This window comes from Myotis myotis, unplaced genomic scaffold (assembly GCF_014108235.1).
Source record: "Myotis myotis isolate mMyoMyo1 unplaced genomic scaffold, mMyoMyo1.p scaffold_m19_p_8, whole genome shotgun sequence".
NCBI lineage: Eukaryota > Metazoa > Chordata > Mammalia > Chiroptera > Vespertilionidae > Myotis > Myotis myotis.
Genome location: NW_023416390.1, coordinates 22494197 through 22514358, shown reverse-complemented (window position 1 = coordinate 22514358; position 20162 = coordinate 22494197). Strand labels below are relative to the sequence as shown.

The window sequence follows — 20162 nt, the reverse complement described above, 5'->3', positions numbered from 1 at the left end:
TTTGATAGTCATAGGTTTCCATTCCAAACTTCCCTTCATCCCTGCTCCCAGCACCCTGGGGTCACTAACGCTGCCCAACTTGGGTGCATGGGGCACGGATGGTGACTGTGCCATGTTTGGGGTTGGCCGTGACTGTTGAAAGTTCTGGGTGAGCACCACCCTTGTAGTTTCTGAATCACATCTTAGAGAGGCCAAGCCACGTATCCAGCAAAGCCCCATCAGCTTCTTGAGGGCAAGCCCCAAGGACACCTATGAATCCTGGCTTCCAATCCAGTCTGTCACGTGGTGGTAGTTGGTGTTAAGAGCAGTCCCAAGCTGGGTTATCATTGGAAGAAGGAAAACCTTTCTGGGCAGCTGGACTGAGGGTATTTGAGACTGCTTATGATGACTCATAGCAGGAGCCTACTGCCTGCCTTCTGGCGGGCATTTTGGAAATGTATGAGGCACTTTTTGCTGCAAAAATTTGAAGGTATGCTACTGGCATTTCATTGGCCTGGGCAGAATGCTAGATATCCTGAGATGCTCAGGACACCACTTATTAGGAAGAATTCCCAAGATGACTTTGGAGTGACCGGCTGCACATCCTGCATAGGAAAACCCTGTTCATATTGGACCCTAGAACTATCTAACTTCACATGTAAACACAAAGCCCTTTTGGCACATTTTAAAAAAGACTCCGTTTTCTAGAAATGCACCTCCTTGCAAATTAAACATTACTTTGCTTTAGCACTTTACCATGAACTTTGTACTACTTCGGAGCATCAGGTCACCAAGGACAGCACTACCTGTGGTCTGGTCCATGAGTCCACGGGAAAGGACCAGTGTCGGCATTGTGGCTACTGCATCCACAGGGATTCATATGGGGATGGGGACTGGATCACTTCACTGCCTTCTCTTTCAGTTGGGCCCAAACTTTCACATAATGAAATACCTTTTATCATAAATTATTTTTATTTCTCCTTTATGTTACCATGAGGACGGTATATAGGTTGTCATGTATGTCATTCATTACCCATCCATTACCTTTTAAGGTAGTCCAAGGGCTTTGACCCTGAAAGGGTAGAGGACTGTAGTGTAATGATGGTTCTAAATTGCGGTGGAGAGGAGGGAATAGAGTCTAAAATCTTCCCAGGTTATTTTCTAGATCTCCTCACCCCTCTTATCCTGCTTTACAGAGATGGAGATTCTTGGGGGAGGAGTCCAGAACATGGCTCCCAGTTAATGGATGATGGAATTTGCACAAGAACTGGGCAAAGGTGAAAGGGCTGTGTCCTCTCCCAAATCTCTCATTCCTTCGCTCTGCTTCATTGGCACTCCAACCACTCCAGGCAGCCAAACTCTGACTTTAGCCAAACTCTGACCTCTTACTCTACTTAATTCTGGCTCAGGGCAGTCAACACAAGAAGAAAGGCAGGACAGCATGAGCCGATCACACCCCCAAACCATCCAACTCAGATCTGTGGGCTCCCAACAAACCCGGGCTCCCCTGTCTCCACAGCTTGCTGTCCAGAATCCCTCCTCCCACTCTTGGGCGTCTCTAAGTGGGCCTCCTCCCTGGGCCCTCGGCTGTCTTCTGGCTTTGCAGGTAGGAGGCAGATGTGCAGGAGTTGGTGCTGGCTGAAGGGGGTGTTTGGGGAGTAGATGTGGCATTAGAAATTCTCTGGAGCCCTGACTGGTTTGGCTCAGTGGATAGAGTGTCAGCCTGCGGACGGAAGAGTCCTGGGTTCGATTCCGGTCAGGGGCATGTGCCTTGGTACGTCCCCAGTAGGAGGTGTGCAGGAGGCAGCTGATCGATGTTTCTCTCTCATTGATGTTTCTAGCTCTCTGTCCCTCTCCCTTCCTCTCTGTAAAAAATCAATAAAATATATTAAAAAAAAAAAAAAGAAATTCTCTGGAAATGTATTTCTGCCTAGTTCTGAAGACCACCCCTTCCTGTACCTCCACCTGCAGCATATTTTGGTCCTGGCTTCTCTCCTCTGTGCCTCGCACCTGCTTCTGCTTCGAAGTCTCCCCGCAGGAGGACTCTCTTACTCCCCTGCCCACCTCCTGGCCTCCAGCCTCTTTGCATGTGGTGTGTCTACCACCCTGCAAACTTGGATGGGCAGCAGGTAAGTGGGGGCTCCCTAGAGGGAGAGGGCAGGTTCCGGGGGGGGGGCTAGGAGAACCTTGGGAAGTCCTTTTGGCTGCAACCTGTTTCCAGACCTGCTGGGGCTGCTGTTCCTACAGGCTGCCTCTTGTCCAGGCTCCGTCTTTTGAGTTCCTTGTCCCTGCTCTGGTGTTGACCAACCAGAAGCTGCCTCTGGCCATCCAGCAACCTGGAAACTGTGAGCACCGAGCAAGGCTGAGGGTGGGGTTGGGTGCTAATCTGAGTGTACAGGTGTAGGTAGGTACAGAATTGAGAAAAGGCACCTTGGGGGTCTTGGAGCTGTGCAGGCATCAGCTAGGACTGCACTGCTGTGGGTCTCCATCCCATTTACCTCCTCTCCATGCCCCCAACTTTACAGCCTCCCACTTGCTGCACCCGTGTGAGGGACCTGGCTGCCATAGCCTGGAGCTCCGGAACACTTCTCTCCAAGAGGTAGTGCCTGGGGCTAGGGAGGCTCTGGTTTCCATTATGCAGGGAGTGAGCTGCTCTGAGAGGAGCCGGTGGGGGTGCTCTGCGGAAGGGACCCACCCTGGAATTAGGAGGTCAAGCCAACGTCAAATCGGTCAAGCAGAATGTTTTCTCTGTCCTCTCTTCCACTCCACTAGGTGTCTGGGGCAGTGGTGGTGTCTGGGCTGCTACAGGGCATGCTGGGACTATTGGGGGCTCCTGGCCACTTGTTCCTTCACTGCGGACCCCTGGTACTGGCCCCCAGCCTGGTTGTGGCAGGGCTCTCTGCCCACAGGGAGGTGGCCCTGTTCTGCTCCGGTCATTGGGGGCTGGCCTTGCTGTACGTAAGTCCTAAGAGGCGTGGGGTGGTGACCAGCGGGGTGTGCAGGACAGGACAGGGGGAGGGCAGAGTTGCTGGCCCTACCAGATTGAGCAGCTATCTGAGCAGGGACAACTTTGTGGATTCATTTGTTTTCCCTAACTTGCGCACAGTCTTCCGCTGACCCCCAAAGTGCCGTCCCTCCCCGTCCATGGGGGCTTTCTTCTCTGGGACCCCTTTTGGTGGAATTCTGCCACTCCTGCCTCCATTGCCTGCCTCAGGATGCCTGCTTCCTCCTGCTCCTCAAGTTCCTTCTCTCTCCTAGGCTTATCCTGCTCATGGTGGTCTGTTCTCAGCACCTGGGCTCCTGCCAGTTACCTCCATGCCCCTGGAGGCCAGCTTCAACCTCTTCAACTTGCACTCGAATCCCTGCCTTCCGGCTCCTCTCGGTATGTGGGGGTCTGGGCAGGGGCAATCAAGATTAGAAGGGCCAGCATAGTACACTTGCTCAACCCACCCCCTACTCTCTGGCCTCTGTTACTCCTCTAAGGCTGGCCTGGAAGGATCGGGGGGGGGGGGGGGGGGGGGGAGGTAGAAGGAGGTTCTTTTCCATCTCAGTTTTGCCCCTCAGGTGCTGGTCCCAGTGGCCTGTGTGTGGATCATCTCTGCCCTTCTGGGTCTCAGCGTCATCCCCCTGGAGCTGTCTGCCCCCACTGAGGCACCGTGGTTTTGGCTGCCTCACCCAAGTATGTTTTCTCCTAGTCCTCCATCCTCTTGCTGAAATGAAGGTGTCTCTTTCTTTCAACTCAAGATTTAATGAACTTAATTTCTGAGTTAAATCCTGTGTTTTCTCAAAACACACAGGAGAGAGAAATTGCCATTCTCAGGGGCAATGCCAGCCCCTCACCACAGATGTCTGCAAACCCCAGCACTCTCTACTGATCCTCCTTACCCAATTTACACATTTATGTTACCTACCCCACAGGCATTTGAGTTAGTTACCTGTGTATAAAGATTGCTTTTGAGTCTTTGCATCTGAAATCTGCTCATTCATCCATTTAATAAAGGCCTGTTGAGTGTCGATTAAGTGCGAGGTACTTGATAGGGAACATAGTGATAAACATGACATGCATAGTACCTGTTCTCATGAAACGTATAATCTATTGGGCAGTACAGATCCTAATTAAGTAGGCATCCAAGTAATGCAAAATTGCATGTGGCAAGTGTAACAATGGGGAGTACATTGTATGATGAAAACTTATAATGGGGAGTCTGACTTTATCAGAGAGTCAGGAAAGGTATTCTTGAGGAAGTGGTCATTGAGGTGAGATATGAGTAGGAGCTAACTGGGTGAAGGAAGACAGAAGAGCATTCTAGGTGGAGAGAACAGCATATGCAAAAGCCCTGTGGTAGCCAGAAGCACAGCAAATATAAGGATCTTAAACAAGGACAGTGTATCTGGAGTGAGGGAAGTCAGGCAGAGTGTGGAGGGAGATGAGGCTAAAGGGACAGTGGTAAGGTCAGACCCAAGAAGACCGGTAGACCCTGGTAAAAGGATGGTTTTTATTCTAAGAGTTTGATGGTTTTCTCCTAAAACATCTTCACAGGCAATGGGGCCTCTAGGATTCTTGTAGCACAGTTCTTTGGAGGTGGGGGGATGCTCCAGACTTGAGTCTGGCCCCAAAGTCACTCTTTCTCTCTCTTCAGCTGAGTGGGTCTGGCCCTTGCTGACACCCCGGGCTCTGGCTGCAGGCATCTCCATGGCCTTGGCAACCTCCATCAGCTCCCTGGGCTGCTACGCGTTGTGTGGCTGGCTGCTGCATTTGCCTTGCCCACCTCCACATGCCTGCAGTCGAGGGCTGAGCCTGGAGGGCCTGGGAAGTGTGCTGGCTGGGATGCTAGGGAGCCCGTTAGGCACTGCATCCAGTTTCCCCAATGTGGGCACAGTGAGTCTTATCCAGGTATGTGGATGGGATGGGGTGGGGGCTGTGCTGGAGGTGCAGGAGAGGGAAGGGAACTCACATGACTGACAGCTGTGTGCTATACTCTGTTAGGCACTTCACATCAGTGTTCTCATTTAGGGAGGTGCCTAGAAGTGGTAAGGGGCTAGGAGTGTAAGGAAGACACCAAATCAACATTGAACTTCTTCTATGCCTCGGGCACTGTATTAGGGCTGGGGTTCCAGTGAAGAATGAGTCAAAGTCCCTGCTCTCTTCGGGACTTCAGAGAGGGAGTGGTGGACAATTTGAGAAACACACACACACACACACACACACACACACACACACACACACACATCCCCCAGAACATAAATAACATAATTTCCCGAAAACAAAGCAGGTAGTGGGGTAGTGGTTGAGTAAGGGAGGCCCCTTTAGGTAGAGTGCTTGGGGATGCTCCATGGAAGGGTAACATTTGAGTTGGGATCCAAATGGTGAGAAGAGGCCACCAGGCCAACACCTTGAATAGTCAAAGAGGTGGCTGTGTTTTCTAACGTCTCTTCTTCATGTAGGCTGGATCTCAGCGAGTGGCCCACTTGGTGGGGCTGCTCTGTGTGGCGCTTGGGCTCTCCCCGAGGCTGGCCCACCTCCTCACCACCATCCCGCTGCCTGTTCTTGGTGAGTGAATGTATCAGCAGAACTGGTATTGACCTAGTATCCCCCTAGTATTGACCTAGTGGCCCAACTGGTTGCTGTCGCTGGCACCCTTTTTTTCTGAATAGTCTCCCTGATACATGGATATGTATGTCAGCTGCCTTCCTTTTCTCAGCCCAACAGAAGCGCTTGATTTGGCTTCTGGCAGAATCAGAAACTGCCTTTTGGTCATCTCTCTCCGTCACAATCTGCCCCACCCTGCAATACCCCCTGCTATGCCAGCCCTCACTCAGCTCCTTTGATGACTTTCCTATGAGACAGGTGGAGTGCTGGGCGTGACCCAGGCTGTGGTTGTGTCTACTGGATTCTCCAACTTCCACCTGGCTGACATTGACTCTGGGCGGAATGTTTTCATTGTTGGCTTCTCCATCTTCATGGCCCTGCTGCTGCCGAGATGGCTTCGGGAAGCTCCGGTCCTGCTAAGCACAGGTGGGAGGGAGAGGGGAAGAGTTGCTCAGTATCGGGAAGCCAGGGCTTGAGGCTTGAGGCTCTCTGAATTGCAGGCCCTACACCCTTTTCTGGTCTTTCGTATAAATAGTTCATCCATTTGTTTAGCAAATATTTATTGAGCACCATGCAAGTTCCTTGGGATACAAAGGTGCCTCCAGATGTTACAGTCTAGTAAGAGAAATTAGATGTGTAGGCACATAACAGGAAAGGTTCAGATAAAGAGCTGTGCTGCTCAGTGGTGAAGAGATGGATGACTTATGGATTGAGATGGTCCAGGTAAGTTTTATGGAGAAAATATGTTGAGCTGGTCTTGAAGGATGCTAAGATTTAAGCACATTTGGTGAGAAGGTCATTCCTGGTGGAGGAACCATCATAAAGACATAGAATGAGGAAGTCATAGGGGATGCCCTGAGAGCAGCAAATAGCTTAGTGTGTTAGTTCAGCTTAGCAAGCAGCAATGGTTCTCAACTGAGAATGATTTTGACAATGTCTGAAGACATTTTTGGCTCTTACAAAAAGGGGATGGGGAATTGTTACAGGCATGTAGTGGGTAGAGGGATGCTGCTTAGTATCCTACAGTGCACAAGACACCCCTCCTCAAAGAATTAGCTGGTCTAAATGATTAGTAGTACCGAGGTTGAAAAACCCAGGCTAGAGCATAGAAGGTAAGTGGGAAATAAGGTTGGGGGTTTTAATACAAAACTTTCCAGAGCCTGGAACAATCAAAGCATATCTGGAGGGCATGTGGATGCTCAGGAGATAGGGTGTTGAGCAGGGATCCTGTGAGAAGGGCCAGGGTGGAGAAGAACAAAGGATGAAGGGGGTGGAACTACGATTCAGAAAGATCTGTCCTTAGTCCAAGACTTATATTTAAGTCTGGAAGTATGAGACTCATTGGCCTTGCATAGTATCAGGGTTCCCCACCTGCCTGGTCCCAATCCTATAGGCTGGAGTCCCTTGGATGTGTTACTTCACTCGCTGCTCGCAGAGCACATCTTCCTGGCGGGCCTTTTGGGTTTCCTCCTAGAGAACACCATTCCTGGTAAGTTGAGGTCAGGCCCTAGACTGGGAATGGCCAGGAAGCCAACACTCCCTGGATTGGGCAATGGCCTGACCGACTTCTGTTTTGCAGGCACACGGCTTGAACGAGGCCTAGGTCAAGGGCTACCGTCCCCTTTCACTGCCCAAGAGGCTTGGATGCCTCAGAACTCCAGGGAGAAGGCTGCTCAAGAGTATGAGCTTCCTCTTCCCCTCCAAAACTTGTGTCCCTGCATCCCTCAGCAGGCCTGTTGCCTCTGCCCATTGCCTGAAGACCCTGGGAATGAGGAAGGAGGGCCCGCTGAGCCAGGAGAGACAGCCGACTTGCTGCCTGGTTTTGGGGAGCAGTACCCCCGGTCTAGCAGAGAAGAACTTAGGCCCCATTAATTCCAGGATTCATACTTCCGCTCTGGTTAGATTGCTCTGTCTCCCAGCTTGCTGGAGAGTCAGCTCCCAGGTTCTATTTTCTCTTAGGGAGTGTGTGTGTGTCTGTGTGTGTGTAAAATAGGTCTACTCACGGGTCTTGTTTCCCAATAGATATGTTGCCTTTCCTTCTCTTAATTAAGTCCAACTGTTTCAGAGCAGAGGCCATGAATGAATAAACGAGATTTTGCCTGTAAACTATCTATACTTGAACTCTGGCATTCACTTAAATATTTACTGAGCGCTTCCCATGTGCAAGGCCCTGGAACTACAGGTATGGATAGGACAGGGTTCCTGCCCTAGCTGGTTTGGCTCAGTGGATAGAGCGTTGGCCTGCGGACTGAAGGGTCCCAGGTTTGATACTGGTCAAGGGCACATGCTTGGGTTGCAGGCTTGTAGGAGGCAGCCAATTGGTGATTCTTTCCCATCATTGATGTTTCTTTCTCCCTCTCCCTTCCTCTCTGAAATCAATACAAATATATTTTAAAAAACCACTTATGGTTTTAAAAGACTTATGTAATTACTAACTAAAATCCAAAGCAGAAGGCAGTCTGTATCGAAGATTAAAACAATGCTATGGGAGCAAAGAGGAAAAAGCAATTAATTCTGACTTGGGTAGTGGGAAAGGCTTTATTGAAAGCAGCAGCTCTGAGGCTGGCCTTAGCAAGAGGAAGATTTGGGGTTGTGGAAAATGCACCAGAACAATTTTCCAGCTCAGGTATCCAGCTCAAGAAAAACCGTAAGTTGTCCGAAGTACAAGATGATTTGAGGGATTTCAAGCTTCTCAGTGGTGATGAAGCCTAATTATGGCAATGTAGGGGAGGCAGGGGAAGTGACATTTATTGACAAGTCCAAATACAGGACTCCTCTCCTGCACCTCACTGGGCATAAAAAAAACAAAACAAACAAACAAAAAAACAATGAGACTCATTGATCGGCTGCCACCTGCACACCCCTTAATGGGGATTGAGTCTGCAACCCCGGCCTGTGGGCATGTGCCCTGACCAGAATCCAACGGTGACCTCTTGGCTCATGGGTGGATGCTCAACCCCCGAGCGGCCCGCCCGACATTCTTTCTTTCCACGGGGCCAGCCCCGCTCCCCCTCCCCCTCTCCACCAGCGGGCCGCCCTGCCTCTCCCCCTGGCCAAGGTGGACCTCCAGGTCTGAGCGCTCCTCCAATCAGCTCCGTGGGTCCAGATGCCCCGCCCATGTCGGCCCAGGCTCCGCCCTGTGTCCCTAAGGCCCCGCCTCCCGTGGGGGGTGGGGAATGGCTCTAGTCTAGGCCTTTCGGTTTGCGTGGGCGGCAGGCCTGCCGCGGGGAGGGTGGGAGCTGTTGCAGCCGCTCACGGTAGGTGGGGTCGGGCTCGAATGGGGACCAGAGCCGGGCCGAGAGGCGCGGGGCTGCTCCGACCCTGCGTGGTGCCGCGCCCACGGGCGCTTTGTCCCAGGAGGGACCCGCGCTCGGCCCGCGTTCCTGGGCCGACCTCCCGGGGTGGGCGGGGCCTCGGGGGCCGCGCGCAGCACAGCCAGCCTCCCGGCCGCGAGGCGGGGTCGGTGAGGCTACTCCTCGGCGGGCTACTTTGTGCGAAAAAAGCAGCGGGTGGTTGGCTTTGTTACCCCTGAGGGGTCCCGAGCCGCGCCCCAGTGCAGCCGAAGCTGTAGAAATGCTGAGGCGGACGGCGAAGGCCCGTCGGGCGAGGGCGCCGGGCGCGGCTCCTGGGCTGGGGCTGGAGTCGCGGGAGCGAGGGTTCGTCCCTCCCACGGGGGCGGGGCGTGGCCCAGCCCAAGGGTCGCCGGGGCCTTGCTGCCATCTGCTGGTTGGCGGGGGAACTGCGCCGAACTGCAGGCCGAGGGGCGGGGGTTGGCGCAGACCCGCGTTCCCCGGTGACTTCACCTTGCTGTTGGCCCTGGGCGCACCCCCACTTCCTTCAAGAATAATAAACGGGTTTGCCGGTGGCTCAGTGGTTGAGCTTGGACCTATGAACCAGGAGGTCACGTTGGATTCTGATCAGGGCACATGCCCGGGTTGCTACTGGATCTCCAGTTGGGGGGCGTGCAGGAGACAGCTGATTAATGATTCTTTATCATTGATGTTTATCTCTCCCTCTCCCTTCCTCTTTGAAATCAATAAAAATATATTAAAAAATAATAAACGGGAAAATATGGTTAACGTGAGGGTGAAAGGGGATCTTGAAGAATAAAAGAAAAAGGGGATAGAGAGCCTTAGACTCAATAGGACGTGGGTGGCGCTAAATATCTGACCTTTTTATGTGGCCTGTTGACCCTGGCCACACTTTAAACTCCTCCCCTACCTCGAAAACAAAAAAAAACCGACAAAAAACCACCACCACATCCCTACAGTTTGATGTTCCTGAGCTTCCAGGCTTTCTGAAGTGACCGGCCAGGATAACCCAATTTTGGTGAATCAGACAGTACACTCGAGGTAGTGCCACTAAGGGAGAGTAGGGTTTGGCGACTTCACTGTGTCTGCGACCTTGTCAGTGAGTTCTGGTGCAGTGAGGATTACTTAATCACGGTAGGAAATGTGACTGATGTACCATTCAACAAAAACATTTTGAGGCTGCTGCAAATGAAAGTCACAATATTTCACTTGTCTACCCACTGTACAGATTAAATTATGTTACAAAGCTGTGTTTAAAAAACTAGGTTATGGTTGGAAGAATAATGGCTTAGACCAGCTGTGGGCAAACTACGGCCCGCCCCCGGTTGAAATGAATAAAACTATTGAAATAAAAGACCGTACCCTTTTATGTAATGATGTTTACTTTGAATTTATATTAGTTCACACAAACACTCCATCCATGCTTTTGTTCCAGCCCTCTGGTCCAGTTTAAGAACCCATTGTGGCCCTCGAGTCAAAAAGTTTGCCCACCCCTGGCTTAGACTGAGATGGAAATGCCTGGAACAAACCATGTTAACTTTGTTAATGAAACCCAAGGAATTTTCTTTATATTCTGAGATGCCCCCCCCCCCCACTTCACTTTGTATTTATATACTGAAATAATAAAGGACATTATAACACTCCCCCCCTTTTTTAACCCACAAGAAAAAGAAAACTTCTTGTCAAGTAGCCACAGTTGCTGACTATCTACTAGGTTAAGGCTACAGATTGAGTTGTTGAAGTAGAAAAGTTGCTTTCTAGTAGTTCCAGGATGTGCAGTAGGGCAGGGCATCATCGATGGCAGTGCCCTAGGGTGGGGATGTGGGGGCTGAGTGAAGTGGGCGTTCATCATCTCTACCTCGGTGATGTACTCTGCCTTGTATTCATGACTTCTTAGTCTTTCAGGTTCTTCTTGAATTGGGATTTGGGCTTTCCTGTTTGCTCTGGACCCAGTGTTTATTAGCTTCTTATTTGTGTGTCATTGATCCCTTTGAGAATTTGTCCATAGCCGTGGACTTCTTCTCCCCAAATGAATGTATGCATGCATGCACAAATTTTGCATGCAATTCCAGAGGACTCATATACATAGATTCTAGATTAAGAATCTGTCTTAGGAAATATATATTTATATTATATATGTAATCATTTATTATATTTGTCATTATATTATATATATTTTTAGTATATGTATTTTGTTCAGTGAAAATAAAAGTGTTATATATATACTAGAGGCCTGGTGCACAAAAATTTGTGCACTCGGGGGGAAGGGGGTTCCCTCTGCCCGGCCTGTGCCCTCTTGCAGTCTGGGACCCCTCGGGAGATAATGACCTGCTGGCTTAGGCCTGCTCCCGGGTGGCAGAGGGCAGGCCCAATCCCTAGGTGCAGCCCCTGGTCAGACTCAGAGCAGGGCCGATTGGGGAGTTGGGGCGCTGCCCCTGTCATGCACAGAGCAGGGTGGATCGGGAGGTTGCGATGCCACCCTCAGTCACGCTCAGGGTAGGGCTGATTGGGGGGTTGGGGCACCGCCCCCTGTCATACTCAAGGCAGGGTCGATGGGGAGGTTGCGGTGCCACCCCCGTCACGCACAGACCAGGGCCAATCGTGGTTGGGGCGCTGCCCCCTGTCACAGAGCAGGGCCCATCAGGGGGGTTGGGGCTCTGTACCCTGTCACACACAGAGCAGGGCGGATCAGGGGGTTGGGGCGCCGCCCTCTATCACCCACAGAGCAGGGTTGATCAGGGGGTTGGGGCGCCGCCACTCTCACACTCAGGGCAGGGCTGATGGGGAGGTTATGGCTCTACCCCGTCACAGAGCAGGGCCCGTGCGGGGGGGGGGGGGGTTGGGGCGCCGCACCCTGTCACACACAGAGCCGCAGGGCGATCAGGGGGTTGGGGAGCTCCCCCCTATCAGGCACAGAGCAGGGCTGATCGGGGGTTCGGGCGCCTTCCCCTGTCATGAACAGAGCAGGGTGGATAGGGAGGTTGTGGCCCCGCCCCCATCAAACACAGAGCCGCAGGGCGATCAGGGGGTTTGGGCGCTGCCCCCGTCACGCTGATCCTGGTGCCAGGAGGCCTCGCGGCTCTGCTGATCCCGGTGCTGGGAGGCATATTACACTTTTACTATATAGGGTAGAGGCCTGGTGCATGGGTGGGTGCCGGCTGGTTTGCCCTGAAGGGTGTCCTGGATCAGGGTGGGGGTCCCCACTGGGGTGCCTGGCCAGCCTGGGTGAGGGGCTGAGGGCTGTTTTCAGGCTGGGGGTGACTGAAGCTCCCAATCGCTCCTTTTTTTTTTTTTTTTTTTCTGGGCCAGCTTTAGCTTTGAGGCTTGGCTCCAGCTCTTAGGCCTCCGCTGCTGAAAGTAGGTTTCTGGCCTTTGCTTACAATGTTGCGATCCTGCTGGCTGAAGCCCGGCGGACTAAAGCAGGTTTCTGGGGTTTTGTTTAGCTTCTATATTTGTTACATAGTTGCTTAGATTTGCAGCCCAGAGGCCTGCAGCGGCAGGTGGGGAACGTTGGAGTCCTCCATCACTGAAGCAAGCAAGCCTCATGTTAGTTTCAAGCTGCCTGGCTGCCGGCTGCCATCTTGGCTGGCAGTTAATTTGCATATTGCCCTGATTAGCCAATGGGAAGGGTAGCGGTCGTATGCTAATTACCATGTTTCTCTTTTATTAGATAGGAGATATATATATATATATATATATATATATATATATATATATATATATATATATTCTGAGAATTTCCAGAGTTTTGTTTTTAGATAATGATCAAATAATTTGAATTTTCTCTGATGACACTTATGATTTATGATGTTTTCTGAGACAAGAACTATTCCTTCTCCTAGAAGTTCTGGGAAAAGATAACATTGACATATTTCTTAGGAATGTGATAAATATGCAACAAGAATGGTTTAGGTTTCCACATTAAGTTATATTATTAGAAATCAAAAATACTAATACCAATATGCTGAGGCTTAAACACTATCGTAGAAAGAGATATTTTATGCCCTCTAGGAACTTAATATGGAAAAAAAATTCCTCAAAATTCTAAATAGATTTTTAGTGGCAAAGAGTTAGTAAGATTGGTGCTCAGTTGGTTATATACTGAGGTTGGGGAGACGGGGTGATGAGTGGGGTAGAATATAAACCCATGTTTTCTGTTTTATTAGGGAGGAATTTCATGAGACTTATTTGATATTGAACTGTCTGCTGGTCTTCCCTGCCCCCAGGCCTGTAATATCCTGGGACACTGCTAATTAAGACTTTCCTGCAGATGGAAGAACTGGAGCAAGGCCTATTGATGCAGCCATGGGCCTGGCTACAGCTTGCCGAAAACTCCCTCTTGGCTAAGGCTTATATCACCAAGCAGGGCTATGCCTTGCTGGTTTCAGATCTTCAAGAGGTGTGGCATGAACAGGTGGATGCCAGTGTGGTCAGCCAGCGAGCCAAGGTAAGTGTGAAGAGAAGTACTGCTGTGGTAATGGGTATAATTTATTTCCTACGGATGGCCAGGGGACATTAACATCAGCCAGCTTGCTAGCCTTTCAGTTGTCAAGGAAGGTTGAGTCAGGTTGAGATAATTCCAATTAATATCCTGCACTTCTACCGGTAGCCCTGGGATCTTCCCACATGGTCTCTGTATTAGTTTATGTTCTGCATACAGTCAAGGCAGAATTGTGAGGTAGGCCAGTTGGTCTCTCTTCTCATGCCTCTGTCTTCATGTTAACTAGAGTTTTCCTTTGCAGTTACTTATGAAGAAGTCAGTTTCCTCTTAGCACCCTCACCCTGTACAACTCCCGCTACCTTTTTAGGAGCTGAACAAGCGCCTGACTGCCCCCCCTGAGGCTTTTCTCTGTCATTTGGATGAGCTGCTTCGCCCACTGTTGAAGGACATTGTTTGCCCTGGGAAAGCTACCTTCTCCTGTGAACGTGTGGCGGAGGCACTGATACTGCAGGTGCGGAGTGAGCTCTCTGGCCTCCCCTTCTGTTGGACTTTCCACTGCATCCTGGCTAGCCCTTCCTTGGTAAGTGAAATTCAAATATGGGTAGGGGAGGGGACTTCTAGCTGCTTTTTGAATGATTTTAATTGAATTTCTTGTGACATTTTCCATCCTGTTTTATATGCAGAATTTACCTATTTTGTTTAAAACTCCTGTAACTTTTTCTAAGTAACACCAGGGGGCACTGTTCCCTCAATAATGCTTGTTCTGGGACCAAAACATTTGAGAAGCCCAAATGATGGTTAATCTCATTTTGCACTACACAGCCCTAGAAACTCAGAATAGTGAGATCGGGGAGGCAGTTCTCCTTGGAGGCTGATGAACTCTAACAGTTTTTCTTTCAAAAGAATACTGATATTACAGTTGAAAATATGTAAAGAAAAAACTATTCTAGGCCAGCTCCTCTAATTGGGGAGCTTCATTAAGAGGCAACAGTTTTCAGAGTGAGATGAGTTTTGGTTGGCTGTGGGAGGCGTGAGTATTGAACAATTGATTAGTGATTATGTTTTAATGTAAAATAAAATAATTATTTTTGCAAGAAGAAGAATGCCATCCCAGGGAAATCCCAGGACCTGAGGAAGCTTTATAGGGAAAAAGTTAGAGCCAGTGGACACTGGCAAGGACGTAGGTGGATACTATTTCAAGTTCATGTGTGTGTCTGTGAGGTCACACAGTCATAATTTTTGTTTGTTACTCATCCTTGTGATAGCTTTTAAATTTTTTTGAATGAGTAATTCATGAAAAGACAAACATTTCAGACATTTAAGGGTATACAGTGGAAAAAAAAATAGGTTTTCTTTCTACGCCCTTTCCCAGTCTCTCATTTTCCTTCTCTAAAGGAACTACTGATATCAGCTTGTGAATTCTTTAAAAAAAAAAAAAAAAATATATATATATATATATATATATATATATATATATCTTTATTGATTTCAGAGAGGAAGGGAGAGAGAGAGAGATAGAAACATGATGAGAGAATCATTGATTGGCTGCCTCGTGCACACCCCCCACTGGGGATCAAGCCCACAACCTGGGCATGTGCCCCTGGCTGGAATCGAACCTGGGACCGTTCAGTCCGCAGGCCGACGCTCTGTCCACTGAGCCAAACCAGCTAGGGCTCTTGTGAATTCTTAAAGAAAGCTCTGTATAGGTACATGTATGTATGTATATGTACACATAATCAAATATTATCTGGGTATATGTATGTGTTTTCACAAATGACAGCATGCTATTTATATGGTTCAGTACCTTGCTTTTTTCACTTAATTGTGTAGAACTTAGAAATTACTCATCACAATACATTTAGTCAGGCAGGGTATTATAGGCCTGGGGGCAGGAAAGTAGGAGAGTACCTGTTTCCTCTCTACAACATAGTGTATTCACATTAATAATTTAATAGTTCTTAGGTCTCTGCAGAATATTATGGAATATATAAAGCTTCAGGTCTCTGTTTTCCAACTCTGAGCCCATTTCCACTTCTGGCCAACTTATCTTCTCCTCCTTTCCGTTCTGTATTCTTTCTAGTATTTAATGTAATTCTTTTTGTTGTTTATAGGTATTTTTCTAATGTAATTCTTGGTATTCTATATTTTGACTTTCAAATTTGTCACCTCTTTGGCCATTTTATAATTCCTAGGACTCACATGCAAAGGTTTGTTTTTTTTTTTTTTTTTTTTTTTTTTGTGTGTGTGTGTGTGTGTGTGTGTGTGTGTGTGTGTGTGTGTTAGAAAGAGCAAAGACCTCAGGCTTTGGAACCAGCAGACCTGAATTTGTAACTCAGCTCTGCCACTTTCATTGCTTACATGATCTAGGATAAGTTACTGAATTTTTATGAGTCTCGGTTTCTGTATTTGTAAAGTGGAGATACCAATTACAACCTTACTATGGAGTTATGAGGATTAAATGAGAGGACATATGGAATATTACTTATCCTTAGCATTATAGTGGACCCGTGAGGGCAAACACTCCAACTTCATAATTTTTCTCTTTTAGAAAGGATTGAGACCATGAGAGTACTTGGGGTTAAGCCATTTTTACATCTAGGTAATCCCAGAGCCAGAACTAGAACCGAGGTCTCCTAATTCCAAGTCTGTAACCCTTTTCACTGTATCCAAACCTGATACGATTCATCTTGAGATGGATAACTGCCATTCTGCTCTCCTGCCTATGACTTGTGAACATTTCTATGAGAAATCTGAAGACACTGTGGGAAATTATAAGCAGCTTTCCCTCTGGAGAAGATTGCCAACTCCTGCTTCTGTATCCACACACTTCCTGACCTCCTTAACTCTTGCGCTCTTTGAGGGCATAGGCCTTGTGGGGTCAGAGCACATACTAGGCACAGAGTAGGTATTTGTTGCACTAACTTGTTGAACTGCATCTCTTCCTGTATTGCTGTCTGTAAATGAAGGGGGTGGGGTGGGTGTGCCCCTGCCCTCCAAAAGCATTTCAAGATTTTTCCTTGTAGTGTCTGTGGATTTGCTTTGAAATCCATTCCTTCAGCCGCAATGCCTTGTTCTGATTAACTGATCTAAGTTAGTGTTCATCTAACTTTGAAGTGAGTTATACCCCAATGATTCAGAGTGATGTAACTCAAGCCTATGAAATATTTTAGAAGTTAAAATATTTACTGATAAAAAGCTGCCCCCCTCCCCCCTTTGCTATATAGACCCTGGGGTCCAATAGATCATTTTAGTTGCCTGGTACAGCATTACCATGTTTAATTAGACATGGAAATTATTAAAACCTGTTTCTCATCATGTTTCATGTTGTTATCCTTATTAATACTTAAAGAAATGGCTATTAAGGTGGAAGGAGGCTGGTTAATTAACTTTAGGAGTTTCTGTTATTTGAAGGCTGTCACCAAATGGCTGGTGATGCTGCTTGTGCAATTACTTTCTATTAAATATATTTTTGTTGATTTTTAGAGAGATGGAAACATTGATGAGAGAGAAACATTGATCTGCTGCCTCCTGCACGCCCCTGACTGGGGATTGAGCCAGCAACCAGGCATGTGCCCTGACCTCTTGGTTCAAGGATTGACGCTCAACTGCTGAGCCACACCGGCTGGGTAGCAAGTGCAGTCAGTTCAACTCACCAAATATTGACTTGCTTTCATACAACTGTTCACCTGTTTTTCTTCCTGATCTATCTTGAACAGAACCAAAGTTACCAAAAACAATTCCTAGGAGAGAAGGTTGGGTCTAGTGCAGATAAATTTTCCCAAAGCATAACTGCCACATTCTGAACAGCACTTCCTGGAAGCTTAAGTTTACACCAAGGATCTGAGCTGGCAGACAGCACCAGTTGGGATGTACTGAGTGATGGAAAGAAGTGACTAGTATCTATAACTGGACTCGATTTCTGGCCTTCCACTTTGTGCTAGTGCCCCAGCATTTCTTGGGTCACGATGCTGGTACAAAAGCTGCTGGCACTAACCCCTAACACCTAACACTCCCCCCCTCCCCTCCGCCCCCAATGAGAGAAATGTGGAAAAAGTCCTTTTCTCTCCAGTTGAGCCACAATACAATTGGAGTTTTTAGTAGGAATTTTTACTAGAAAATTAATGGAAGACAAAAACACAAAAATCTGCAGAGTTCAGACTTCTCATCCTGACTGAATAAGTCTGGCTTGCACATCTTTAATTTTTTAAATATATTTTTATTGATTTCAGAGAGGAAAGGAGAAGGAGAGAGAGATAGAAACATTAATGATGAGAGAGAATCATTGATCAGCTGCCTCCTGTATACCCTCTACTAGGGATTGAGACCACAACCCAGGCATGTGCCCTTGACCGGAATTGAACCTGGGATCCTTCAGTCTGCAGGCTGACGCTCTATCCACTGAGCCAAACCAGCTAGGGCATGGCTTGCACATCTTATAGGACACTCCCGGACCGCCTCCTCACTTCAAGCCTGTGTAGGGTATCTTGCTTAAAAGTTCTCTGTTTTAGATTGAGGGCTGGGGTTGGTACACTATGGCCAGCAGGCCAACTCTGGCTTGCTGCCTATTTTTGTAAAATTTTGTTGGAACCCAGCCACCCTCATTTATTACATGTTGTCTGTGGCTCCTTTCATGCTACCAAAGCAGAGTTGAATATTGCGACAGGGACTTATGGGCCGCAGAACCGAAAATATTGACTCTCTGGCCCTTACAGAAAATGTTTGCTGACCTCTGGTCTAGGGCATTTCTTAGTGCCTCCTTCAGCTCATCTCCTTGGGGGAAGGGAAAGAAACTCTGATAACATCCTCAAGCCACAAATAGATTATTGATTTTAGTTATTTTCTTTGGCTAAGGCTTTTATCTTTCAAAGGCTAATGGACACTTTGCATAGGCGAATTAAATGATAATTTTGTATTGCTGTACATTATCACATGAGAACACCATCCTAGCTGCACTGCAGTATGGCTATGCTTGTGACCTTCTTACCTCTTATTAAGACCAAGGTGTGTTGGTGGTTTATTTCCTCTGAGGCTGGTCTCTTAGTGACTGTCTTGCTTCTATTACAACAATGGCCTTAGACTTTGTGGCATTGGTGGAAACAGATTGAAACTCTGGGCTCATTCTGGGCTATCATCAGCCCTGAAATGGCTCTTCACTAGTGTATGGATCAAATTCGACTTTGAAGTCTCTCTACTTTCTGTGATTTTTGTCTCCTTTTATACTCCAGCTAGCATACTCTGTTGTAGCCACAATTAATTTCTTGAAGGTTTAGTTGGCTCTTCTGCTTTTGTGCCTCAGTCTCTGCTAAAAATTGAGTTAGCACTTTCCTCTTATCAGCTGTACCACATCCTTCTCTTGAAATCACACTTTCTAGGTAGCTATTCATGAGTATTCTTTTGAAAAAATGTTTTTGTAGATTTTTAGAGAGAGAGGTAGAGAGAGGGATATATAGAAAGAAATATCAATTAGCTGCCTCCCTGCTGGGGATTGAGCCCGCAACCCAGTCATGTGCCCTGATGGGGAATCGAACCAGGGACCTCTTGGTTCATGGGTCGATGCTCAACCACTGAGCAACACCAGCCAGGCCATGAGTATTCTTTATTCTTCCCATCTTTTTGTCTGTGACTCAAAGAAAATCCTTGAACTTCTTTAATATACTTACTTATTATATTTGTGTTTATATTCATGTAAATGGATTGCTTGCCTATGACCCTGTAAGTTCCTGCGAAAACATTTATTCTTCAGTATTTTTTTCTAATTCCTAATGCAGTATTAGGGAGTATTTTATAAGTATCTGCTGGTTAATTGCTATCTCTTCCATGAAAGGTCTCCCAACATTTGATTCGTCCTCTGATGGGCATGAGTCTGGCATTGCAGTGCCAAGTGAAGGAGCTGGCAACATTGCTTTGTATGAAAGACCTAGAGATCCAGGACTACCAGGAGAGCGGGGCTACATTGAGCCGAGGTGAGAGGACATTCTTTGAGATACTGAGTGGGAAATGGTACAGATAATCAAAGGTGCCTCTGAAAAGGGGGAGACTTTATTTGCTTTAGAGAGGGCTTCCCCAAGGGTGGGTGCTAGGTTCTGACCAAAACTGGAGACTTGATGCTTGGTGACACCTCTCTCTGCCTGGAACACCTGGCTGGCACCCAACTGGCCAATAGAAGCTGTGACTGAGTCCAGACATGCCCTAGACAGTGGCAAGGAAAGACTTTGGATAGGGGCCAGCAGCTATACAAAATTGTACGAGGGCAACATGAACTTGGGACTTTAGGAAGTTGCATAGCTCCAACTTCAGAGTAAAAATTCAGTTTGACCTTTGTCTTTATGTTGCGAAAAACTTCAGGAGCACATGCTGCCACCGATTCTGTTGTTTGTTGCTAATCACCCTCTCCTCCTGTTTGCCCACACACTCTCATCCCTTCTCCCACTGGACTAGGTGAGTCTGGGTATTGCATCTTTGTGCTCTTTCCCAAGAAGAAGTTTTGGGCTCTGTTTCCTTTCCATCTCATAGGTAGGAAGCTTGTCCTAAGACTCACATTTCTTTTCTGTATCCTTTCTTATTACAGACCGGTTGAAGACAGAGCCATTTGAAGAAAATTCTTTCTTGGAACAATTTATGGTAGAGGTAGAGTATTTTTTATTTCCTTTGTCCTGTGCAACTTGGCTTTACTTCCTTTTTCCAGGTGCCCGAGTGGTGACTTGCATTTGGGTGTTAGGTGCTTGCATGGTTGGAAAGCCCTTTCTCTGAAAAAGTTGCCTATAGAAAGTCTGATAAAGCTTGAGATGTACATGGGGAAGATGGGGGAAAGAAGAGGTAAGAATGTAAAAGGCAAAGTGGG

General features: G+C 47.8%; 2 protein-coding genes across 5 annotated transcripts in view; both read left to right on the top strand.

The window, feature by feature from the left end:
- The first annotated feature begins 45 nt into the window (after positions 1-45).
- Positions 46-7678, top strand: SLC23A3 (solute carrier family 23 member 3). 2 transcript variants are annotated; one of them, XM_036320564.1, is made up of 12 exons: positions 46-1585; positions 1951-2108; positions 2227-2324; positions 2505-2578; positions 2752-2933; positions 3238-3361; positions 3544-3658; positions 4620-4873; positions 5425-5530; positions 5828-5995; positions 6963-7058; positions 7149-7678. In XM_036320564.1, the coding sequence occupies exons 1-12, from the start codon at positions 1421-1423 to the stop codon at positions 7439-7441; spliced, it is 1833 nt and encodes a 610-aa protein (XP_036176457.1). In that variant the 5' UTR covers positions 46-1420; the 3' UTR covers positions 7442-7678. The 2 variants fall into 2 exon arrangements, with proteins under 2 accessions (XP_036176457.1, XP_036176458.1); XM_036320565.1 differs by lacking the exon at positions 4620-4873 and having other exon boundaries at positions 3269-3361; positions 3613-3658.
- Positions 7679-8709: 1031 nt separating this feature from the next.
- The window catches only part of NHEJ1 (non-homologous end joining factor 1), an 80753-nt gene continuing 69300 nt past the window's right edge, over positions 8710-20162 (top strand). Inside the window, exons 1-5 of one of the 3 annotated variants that reach the window (XM_036320570.1) lie at positions 8710-8826; positions 13151-13327; positions 13689-13901; positions 19146-19284; positions 19890-19948. In XM_036320570.1, the coding sequence (XP_036176463.1) occupies positions 13151-13327; positions 13689-13901; positions 19146-19284; positions 19890-19948 (588 nt within the window). In that variant the 5' untranslated portion in view covers positions 8710-8826. Of the gene's footprint in view, positions 8827-13046; positions 13328-13688; positions 13902-19145; positions 19285-19889; positions 19949-20162 lie in introns of all 3 variants that reach the window. The other 2 variants (XM_036320569.1, XM_036320568.1) reach the window with 2 other exon arrangements.